The sequence below is a fragment of the Rhincodon typus genome, chromosome 13 (genome assembly GCF_021869965.1).
Source record: "Rhincodon typus isolate 14 chromosome 13, sRhiTyp1.1, whole genome shotgun sequence".
Lineage (NCBI taxonomy): Eukaryota > Metazoa > Chordata > Chondrichthyes > Orectolobiformes > Rhincodontidae > Rhincodon > Rhincodon typus.
In genome coordinates, this window is record NC_063344.1 from 22,280,732 (window position 1) to 22,291,951 (window position 11,220).

Here is an 11,220-nt window from a genome sequence, read left to right on the forward strand (position 1 = left end):
CTATCTCTGATTCAATCATACCTCCTAATTTCAGTTTGCTTCATATACTGTACACATTTAAGTACAAAATCATCAGTCCTGCATTGACTTCCCCCTTTTCACAGTTGTCCCCTTATCCACTGCGCCTGAAGTTAGATTCCTGATCCTCTTCAAACTCTCTGTCCTATTAGTTGTTCTCAAAACTTTAACAACTTTTGCATTAGCCCTCCCCAATTTTAACTTTTTCCATAATTTTCCATGCAACTGGCCTCCCCCCTCCATTAACCTCTCCCCTACTACTTAGCCCTAACCACAGCCCTAGTTATGTGATTCGCCAGGAATCTGGTACCAGCATGTTTCAGAGCTGGAGTTCCTTAAGCAACCAATGTTTGCTACATATATCCGCGGACTCTATTTACACAGCTCACTGCCACAGAAAGGCAGCCAACATCAAAGACCCATCGCATCCCGGGTAATGACCTCTTACAACCTCTTCCGTCAGGCAGAAGGTACAGAAGCCTGAACACACGCACGAGCAGGTTCAGGAACAGCTTCTTTCCAGCCGTTACCAGACTGTTGAATGGACTCTAGCCTCAAGTAATGTAACCTGGATGCCTGTAAGTCTTTTTGATCTATACATCTTTTGCTTGCTGTGATCTGTCTGTACAGCTCATAAGCAAAGCTTTTCACTGTACTTCGGTACATGTGACAATAAAATCAAACTTAAAAATACGGTCACTATGAACCACAGTGGAGTCCACCAGCTCCCATATCATGCAGGTGTAACACATTGCCTGAGGCTTCATCTCTATTTTAATTACTTAATACTTAATTTGATTTTTAAAAATTTTGCACTGAAAACATTTGTAGTCTGAAAATATTTCCCCCATTTGCCTTCAATCTGAACATAACTTATAAAAGATAGTCAAGTAGCTATCATCAGCCAATAAACTTTCAGTTTATTTATGATCATAGAATCATAAAATCCCTAGTGTGGAAGCAGGCCATTCAGCCCATCGAGTCCACAATGACTCTCTGAAGAGCATCCTACATAGACCCACACCTCGATCCTATCCCTCTAACTCTGCATTTCCCATGGCCAATCCATCTAACCTGCACATCTTTGGATGTAGGAGGAAACCAGCACACCCAAAGGAAATCCACACAGGAACAAAGAGAATGCGCAAACTCCACACAGACAGTCACCAAGGTGAAATCAAACCCAATTGCCTGGTGCTATTAGGCAGTAGTGCTAACTGCTGAGCCACTGTACTGCCCGGGTATGTTCAGTCAGTCTTCTATAATGTCACTCTTCTGTGCTGGGTCGCTGATCCTGGGCTTTAACTTATCCTGTCAAAAAACATGTTACAAACTATGAGCCAAAGAAAGGCATGCAAAAAGCATCTCTTGCCCCTGCACCAACTTTCTACGTTGCCTACAAATCCCCCAAACTATATATTCACTCAGTCTATGTCCCACTCTGAATGGGATCTCTCCTTCCTGACTGTGTAAAGCTTACTTTGCTTCCAAAGAAGAGTTAGTGTGCAGAACTAAAAGGACAATGTTTTGTGAACCAACATTTTTGTTTTGACTCTTGCTGTAAATTCTGCAAACTAATCCACCATTTGCTGATAAGAGTCAACTGACGGGGTGGTAATTGGCTGGATTGAATTTTTCCTGCTGTTTGTAGATGGGACATACCTGGGCAATTTTCCATATTGACAGGTAGGTGCCAGTGTTGTAGCTGTAGTGGAACAGCTTGGCTAGAGCATAACAAATCTGGAGCACATGTTTTCAGTACTATTGCAGGAATGTCATGCTCTCGGCAATATCCAGAGCCTTCAGCCATCTCTTGAAATCATTTGGAGTGAATCAAATTGGCTTAAACCTAGTAACTGTGATATTGAAACGGTTCAGCCTTATCTTTTGCTTTGATGTACTGGGCCCTCAAATTATTGACAATCGGGATATTCGTGGAGCCTCCTTGTCCAGTGAGTTGTTTAATTGTCCACCACCATTCACAACTGGATGCAAAAGCACTGCAGAGCTTAGGTCTGATCCATTTGTGTGAGATTGCTTATATCTGTCTATTGCATATTTATGCATGTTTATGCTGCTTGGCATCACGTAATCCTATGCGTATCTTCATCAGGTTGACACCTCAGTTTTAGGTTTGCCTGGTGCTGCTCCTCACATGACCTCCTGCACTGTCAGTTGAACCAGTATGGATCCACTGGTATGTTGTAATGGTAGAGTGAGGAAATACCAAGAAATAAAGTTACAGAATACAACTGAATACAATTCTGCTTCTCCTGATGGTTCACAGCACCTCATCAATACTCAAATTTTGAGTTGCAAGATTTGTTTTGAATCCATCATATTTAAAACAGTGGTGAGGCCACAGAATATGATCATCCTGTGTAGGAAAGATGAGTTTGTCTGAATAAAATCTGTGCAGTGCTCACTCCCACTGATACTGTCGTGGATAAGATGCACACAGACTGGTGAAAGCAGGGTTAAGTAAGATTTTACTTATTGTTGGTGATGGAGTGTACTTCAGTTTCTGGATGAGTGCAACTGCGAAAACATTCAAAAAGCTTGACACCATCCGGGACAAAGCTAACTATCGATTGGTATCCAATCCCATCCAACATCTTAAACATTCTTTGCTTTCACCAGTGACATTGTGTAGCAGCAGTGTGTACCATCTACAAGATGCATTGCAGAAATTCGCCAAGGCTCTTTCAACAGCATCTTCCAAACTCATGACTACTGCCATCTAGAAGGACAAAGGAAGCAGATACATGGGAACACCACCACCTGCAAGTTCCTCTCCAAACTGCACACCCTCCAGACTTGGAAATTTATCCATTATTCCTTCAGTGTCATTGGGTCAAAATGTGTACAATTGCCGCCCAGTGTCAATGCCATGAAGACAAGGTTGTTTCTGTGCTAACTGATGGGATGGGGAATCTCTTTAACCTTCTTTGTGATATCATGATACATCAGTGTGACATCACAATTTGATGCAAATTACAGGTTCTTTCCCATTTGCTCCAACTGCCCAAAGCAGTGAATTGCCTACTTTGTTCCTTATCTTGAAATTATGTCCTGGTTCCAAAACTACCCAGCACTAACTGTGTTCTTCAAAAAATGATTTCTACAATCAGATCCCCCAGTCATGAGGTAAGAGATCATTTGTCTGGGAGTGATGTTAAGGGGAGATGACAGGACAGGAAGTTAGTGAAACAGTGAGTGAATGTGATATGGAATGGACACAATGAGGAGCTGATGGCTGAGAATCTGACTCAATGGGCTTGGTATAATGTGCACACTTTGATTTCCTGGCTAAAATGTTAAGGATATTGGCTCTTCCATAGCATTTTAACAACAGAAATGGCATTCATTGCCTTCAGGAGAGATATCTGCCCATATCCGAGGAGAACATCCTGCATTCGTGAGCTGCTCAACCACACTGTTTACATGTAACTCTGTGGGTCACAACAGTGCTGGCCAAGACCAGTGGCCACAGTTGGAACTGTGTCGAGGAGTTCAGGGTAAATTCAGGTTCAGGTGTCTCAGGGGTTATTTTGGGTGTTATCTCCGATAGTCCTAGGATGCTCATTAAGGATTTCCACACTTATTACCCAACACTGGACTATCCAGATGGATCTATTAGGTTTTATGCATGGAGTAGAAATACCAGGGGATGCAAAATGAGGCACTAAGCCCTCAATAGATCTCAGAGCAGATGGACTGCTTGAAATCTCTCTCTGCCCCTATACAGTGTTAGACAGGGTGGGGGCAAGTAGGCAGGTCAGTAGGGAATGTCACCTGCTGGATTTTATGAAGTCCTGCTTCCCTACCTTTCAGATTCTTTGACAGGCAAGCTACAAATTACTAATTGCTGTCCGTGGGAGTAACATAAGCACCTGCCTGACCAGGTTTGGATCACTGATGAACTGCTGGTATTTTGAAATTTACAGCATTGAAATGAGAAGCAAGAGGTGCTATGGCAAAACATTATACACTATGCATCATCAGATTTTATTTAGTCAATGAAAGGTTAATGCCAAATTCCACACCCTATCTCCTCCTCCCACCCCCTCACTGTCTACATATATAAACACACACACACAATGTAGTAACAGATTAGTTACATCACAGAATGAGACTATTTGGCCCATCATGTCTGCACTAACCTTCTGCAAGAGTAAATCATCTAGTTCCGTTCACCTGTCTTTTCTCCCCAAAGCCTTTCATACTCCTTCTCTTCAGATAATAATTCAATTCCCTTTGCAAATCTATGATTGAACCTGCCTCCCTCCACATTCTTCTCCAGTGTATCCTACATTCAAATTATTCACTGTGTAAAAACGTTTTCTGTCATGTTGCCTTTGCTTCTTTTGCAAATTACCTTCAATTTGTGTTCTTTGGATCATTATCCTTCTACCAGTGGGAACAGTTTCTCCCTGCCTTCTTTGTCCAGACATCTCCTGATTTTGAAGACCTCGATCAGATGCTTTCTCAGCCATCTCTACTCCAAGAACAGCCCCAATTTCTCCAATCTATCCTCTCTACTGAATGTCGTCATCCCTAGCATGATTCCCAAATCCTCCCTAAAGTGTGGGGCCTTGAACTGGAAACAATACTCCAGCTGAAGAGTGACAGGTTTATCATAATATCTTTGTTTTCATATGTTATGAAAGGATTAAGCGCTTGTTATACTTGCAAATTAACTACTTGTGATTTGTGCATGAGGACACCTGATCCCTCTATCTCTGAGACCTCTGCAATCACTCACAATTTTAGATAAATGCTTTTTTAATTTATCCTGTCAAAATTGATAATTTCACATTTCCCACATTATACACCATTTTTCAGATCTTTGTCCAATCACTTAATGTATCCATATATTTTTGCAGCCTCCTTATGTTCTCTCAACAAATTACTTTTCTACTTATCTTTGCATCATCAGCAAAAGTAGCACCGTACCTTCTGTTATCCACCGACGCCTGGGTCAATCTGTCTCTTTCCGGTCCTCCACATTGCCTTCCAAAGAGATCACTGTAACTTTTCAGCTCTGATCAAATGGCGAAAAGAATGACATTTTCTTTTATGGTTGTAAGTTTTAGCAGTCTTTTGCTCTTACAGTTTCAAATGCCTCTTTGTTTGTCTTCTAATGCGTGTATGCAATTTTAAGTATTCTTCTTAGCATCTACATTTCAAAGGCCTATATTTTCTTCCACAGATCTTTATATATTGTCCAGGTTTCTGAGGTGGATAAGAAAGTGGATAGAATTTAGCATCTTAGAAACTATTTCCTTCATCTTCACAAAATTTCTTCTGACAATTTCTATCCTTCTTCTAAGGTCTGCATTGCATCTGCCACTAATTATTATGATAATGATTTTGAACACAAACAGTTCAGCAAATTTCTTAATCTCTCTAGAGGTGAATTAGGTTCTATTATGATTCTTTCAGAAGTCTCTTGCTCAGCAATCAAAACTCATACAGTTATAATAATTGATATGTCTTCTTAGTTCTAACGCCACTGTTAGCATGTTATGATACTGCATCTGTATAGGTTGTAAAGACTATGTCTTTTTATTTTTCTGTAGTCTGGTTGTGGACAGAAAAGAACTGGTTTAAAAGCCAAAGATTATTTTAGGATTACAGGATTACTTCTAAAAGCAAATTATCTGAGATTCTTTGTAAGTGCTGTTTGCACATCTATTTGTTCAAGTCCTGAGGGAAGTCTAGTTACAGATGTGCTGAAGCCAAGGGGTCTGTAAAAATTAACTTCAGCTGGCAACAAATACATGATTGTTCTGTGGCCTTTTGGCCAGTTGCTTATAGAAGTGTCTGACATACTGGTTAAAAAGGCTATAGTTTATAGCAACTAAGGAGAGGAAGTTATATTGGCTTTCTTCACGTGTGAGGTTTTTCCTTTGTTGCAGAGAAAAAAGAACTGTTTTTTTTCTCTCTCAGCTATCCATTCCACAGACCAATCATCTACATGTTGCTAGCTGAATCTCCCTTTTAACATGGCCCCTGGCTCCAGTTGGCTTGACCTCTCCCACTACTTGAACAAACAGTGGTGTAAACACCACTCACAAAGAATACCAGATATCTTGCTTTTAAAAACTGGTGACAATCCTTTCCACAACCCTTAGCTTTCAAAACAGTTCTTTTTCCATTTCAGTTTATAATCAAAAATACAGAAAAATAGACAAAAACAGCCATTACAGCTGTCTAAGGAGCCTTGGTGAATTTCTGCAGTGCATCTTGAAAATGGTACACACACTGCTACTACTGACCATCAGTGGTAGAGAAAGTGAATGTTTGTGGATGTGGTGCCAATCTGTTGCCTTGCTTCATCCTGGATAGAGAGAAGCTTCTTGGTCGTTGTTGGAGCTGCACTTATTCAGGCAAGTGCAGAGTATTCTATCACACTCGTGATTTGTACCTTGTATATGGTGGTCAGGCTTTGGGGTGTGAGGAGGTGAGAATAGAATTAGGAATCCTAATCTATAATCTGCTTTTATAACCATAGTACTCACATGGCTAGGTTAGTTCAGTTTCTGGTCAATGGTAATGCCCAGGATGCGGATAATGAGGGATTCAGCAATGGTAAATTTCAAGGGGCAGTGGTTAGATTCTGTTTTGCTAGAGATGGTCATTGGCTTGCACAAATGGTCAGCTAAAACCTGGAAAAATTCTTGGTCTTGCTGCATTTGGATATGACTTTTTCAGCATTGGAGTAGTTGTACATGGTGCTGGATATTGTGCAATCATCGACTTCTGATCTTATGATAAAGGGAAGATCATTGATGAAGCAGCTGAAGGTGGTTATGTCTAGGATACTACTCTAAGAAACTCCTGCAGAGATGCCCTATAGTTGAGATGACTGACATCCTACACCATAACTATCTTGCTTTGGGCCAGGTAATACCCAAGCAGTACAGAGTTTTCCCCTGATTCCCAGTGAGTCCAGTTTTGCCAGGGCTCTTTGATGCCACACTCAGAAAAGATTCTCTGTTCAGTTTCATTTCTTTTGAGTTTTCATGATAAATATTACAACTGAGTGGCTTGTGAAGTCATTTCATAGGCCAGTTAAAAGTCAATCACATTGCTGTCGGTCCAAAGTCACATATAGGCTGTACCAGGTGATAATGGCAGATTTCCCTCCCTGAAGGATATTAGCGATCCAAATCATTTTTTCTGATAACCACATCCAGTTTCTTGGTCATCATAAGACTTTTATTTCCAGATATGGCTCATATGTTCATTGGGTTTATAAATAGAGGCACACAGCATAAAAGCAAGGAAGTGATAGTTCATCCTTCAATATAGTTTGTTGAAAGCGGTGTCACAGGTGGACAGGGCAGTGAAGAAGGCCTTTAGCATGCTGGCTTTCATTGGTCGAGGCATTGAGTATAGGAGTTGGGATGTTATGTCACAGCTGTATAAGTCATTGGTGAGGCTGCACTTTGAGTATTGTGTACAGTTTTGGTCACCAGATAGGAAAGACATAGTTAAACTAGAAAGAAGATTTACGAAGATGTTGCCAGGACTAGCAGACCTGAGTTATAGGGAGAGGTTGGCAAGGATAATACTTTATTCCTTGGAACATAGGAGAATGAGAGGTGACCTTATTGAGGTGTATAAAATCATGAGGGTCATAGATAGGATGAATGCATATAGTCTTTTTCCCATGGATGGGGAATTATAAACTAGAGGGCATAGGTTTAAGGTGAGAGTGATAGATTTAAGAAAAACCTGAGGGGCAACTTCTTCACGCAGAGGGTGGCATATATATGCAATTGACTGCCAGAGAAAAAGTAGTTGAGGCAGGTACAATAACAACATTTAAAAAACATATGGATAGATACATGGATGAGAAAGGTTTAGAGGGATATGGATCAAATGCGGGCACTTGGGACTAGCTAAGTGGGCACCATGGTCAGCATGGACCAGTTTGGGCTGAAGGGCCTGTTTCTAAGCTGTATTACTCTATGACTCTTTGACTCTAAGTGATACTATATCTCTATAAATCATTGTTCAGACCACATTTTGAGTATTGCATTCAGTTCTGGGCACCTTATTTAAGGAAGGATGTTAAAGCCCTGGAGAGAATGCAAAGGAGACTTACTTGAATAATATCAGGAATGAGGGGTTTTGAATACAAGGAAAGGTGAGAGAAATTGGGTTTATTCTCTTTGGAGCAGAGAAGATTAAGAGGTGACCTCATTGAGGTGTTCAAAGTTATGAACAGGTTTGACAGGGTAAAAATGGATATTCTGTTTATACTAGTTGATATGTCAATAACTCAGGGTCACGATTTCAAGACTGTCAGCAAAAGAACTAGGAATGAGATGAGGAGTAACTTCATTACTCAGAGAGTTGTTAGAATTTGGAATGTGCTGTCTTGGAGAGTGGCGGAGACGGATTCCACAGGAGGTTTCAAAAGATAACTGGCTATATATTTGAAAGTGATGAATTTAAAGGGCTACAGTGATAAGCTGGAGAAGGGGACTAACTGAGTAGCTCTTTCAGGAGCCAGTACTGACATGATGGGTCAAATGGCCTCCTTCTGTACTGTAAAATTCTACAATTCTATATTTATTGCATTTAATTTCCACCAACTACCCTGGTGGCATTAGAACTCAAGTTCCCAGAACATTACCTGGGTCTCTGGATTAATGACCAAACAATAATACTAGTAGGCCATCACAGAGGCCATCATTTGTTGAACGTTGCTTCTCAAAGATAAGCAGTCTCTGTTTCTGGAGGTAAATGTAGAGTAGATTTTGCTTCAAAGAGGAGTCATACTGGGCTCGAAATATTTACCAAGGCTTAGGGATTGCAACTCTCATTATTGCATGTATCATCATGTTCACTCAAAGGTTCACACCTACTTCATCCTTGCAAAATACTGACCCTTCCTCCCTCTGCCCTTCTACTCAGTCACTGGGAATACACCTCTACTCTTCCTGCACCATCCCTAACTGTTCTTGTATCCACTACCATCATACTCAATCCCTCCCTTTGACTCATTGAAGGGCTTAATTGACTGAACTTCCCAGACTGATGCCTCCACATCACTCTGACTCACCTATCTGTAATTCGTGGATTGGTTGCTCTTCACCCATCAGACTGACCTCGAACAATTCTCCTAACTGGAATTAGAATTGACTGATAGTAGTAGTGCCCCTGACTCACTATAGTCCCCCTTAACTTCATGAAGGACTGATTGCTCCCCTCTGACTTTCACACACCGTCATTGAACCCATGCTCTTGATCCAACCAGGAAAGAGGTATTGCTGGATCTGGTGCTGGGGAATGAGGTGGTTCATGTGGACCAAATATTAGCGTGGGATTACAAAATTACTGGTAACTGCCCACTTCCCACAAATGAAGCACATGCAGTGTATTTGCCACATGTGATGTGATGCTTTTGTTGTTTTTTTTTCAACATTTCCAACTCCATAATCCTCCACGATCTCTGCACTCCTCTAACTCCGATTTCAGTTGACATGCTGTACCTTCATCTTCCTGGGTAGTAAGTTGTGGAAGTGTCTTCCTAAACCACTTCACATCATTTTGCTCCTTTCAGACCTTCCTATAAACCTAACTCTTTGACAAAATCCTGGCCTTAATAACAGATTACGTGACTTGTGTCTAAGTCTGCTTCGAAACGCTTAAAAAGTTTTAACACATTTATGGGGTGAGGGTGTAGTGATGTGGATGAGATGGGGAGGTAGGTGATGAGGATCTCGTCAGAGGGTTGAGGATATAGAGGGGAGGGGTGAGGGGGATGAGGGTCTAGTGAGGGGAATGATTGTGTAATGAGGAAGGTGAGGGGATGAGTGTGTAGTTAGAGGAGTGAGGGGTGAGTGTGTAAAGTGAGGGGGTGAGGATATATTGAGGGAGTGACAGTGTAAAGCGTGTGGTGAGCATGTAGTGAGGGGGTGAGTGTGTAAAGTGAGGGGTGAATGTGTGCAGGGGGTGAATGTGTGGAGGGAAGGGAAGGGAATGATTTTGTAGTGAGGGGTGAGAGTATTAAGTGAGGGGTGTGTGTAGAGGGGTTGAGTGTGTAATGAGGGGAATGAGTGAGTAGAGAGAGTGTGTAAAGTGAGGACTGAGTGTGAAGAGGGTAGTGTCAAGTGAGGAATGAGGGCAAAGTGAGGGGTGAGTGCGTATTGAGGGGTATGTGTAAAGTGTAGTGAGTGTGTAAAGTGACAGGGTGTGTGTGGAAAGTGAGGGGTGAATCTGTAGAGTGTAGTGAGTGTGTAGAGGGTGTAGTGTGTATTGAGAAATGAGTGTCTGGAGGTTAGTGAATGTGTAAAGTGAGAGGTTTCTGGAGCTGGCCGGGTGACTGGGAGAATGCAGTGCTCTGGTTACTGGGATGTGCCAGCAGCTGGAGTTTGGAATCGGGGCGGGGGGATGGTGGGGGGGTGGGGGGGAAGCTGCAGCTCCATTCCGAGATTTGGGCTCTCTGCTCTCTTTGTGACTGCAGGACCCAGAACTGGGAACGCGACGTGAATCAGAGCGGCTCCGGGAGCTGGGCAATGCGGACAGGCGGTATGGGGTGAGTACGGGGCTGGGCTCGATGCTGTCTGGCCCGGCCAGGGGCAGTCTCTTTGTGCCGGGGAGGTATCGAGAGCGGTCCTTTTATGTGGCCGCAGCTCGGCTTCACAACTCCCCAAGTGGAAAGCTCAGTCCCCCTCCGTCAGGCCGTTGCTTTCACTTTCCAAGCTCCCAGTGTTAAACACTTTTTGAAATCAAAGTGAAATTGTGTCAGCTCCTGCCATTGTTCCGGCCACTGCCCGCAATGAGGCCATTCAGCCAACTGAGGCTGTTCTCGACAGAGATCAATGCCAGATTCCTGCTCGCATTCGCCCAACAACATCCTTCAATCTCGACTTTGAGATCTTGTGTAACGAATGCTGGCCTTGCCTGCGGAATTGACTGGCATCAACTGAGTATCGTTAAGTAACAGAGAAGAGTAGGAATAAATAAAGTTGGCAGTCTGTGACCGGCGAGCTCCAACTGCTTACAAATTTGTAGCAACGATGTGGCTGGGGGGCGGTGGGGGCTGGGTCATTTGTAGTATTTCCAAATTTGCTGCTAACACTGAATGCGATGAGAATGTGACTCGTTTGGCGGGGGGGGGGGGGGGGGGGGGGGGGCGGGCGTCTAGTTTGTTTTGTGTGTGGTCTAGGAAGGGAGATACTA

At 42.6% G+C, this 11,220-nt stretch overlaps 1 protein-coding gene across 1 annotated transcript in view; it reads left to right on the plus strand.

Moving 5' to 3' along the window:
* The first annotated feature begins 10,513 nt into the window (after positions 1-10,513).
* Positions 10,514-11,220, plus strand: part of masp1 (MBL associated serine protease 1) — a 97,121-nt gene continuing 96,414 nt past the window's right edge. The window contains exon 1 of the mRNA XM_048604548.1: positions 10,514-10,573. Coding sequence (XP_048460505.1) covers positions 10,554-10,573 — 20 coding nt within the window. The 5' untranslated portion in view covers positions 10,514-10,553. The remainder of the gene's footprint in view (positions 10,574-11,220) is intronic.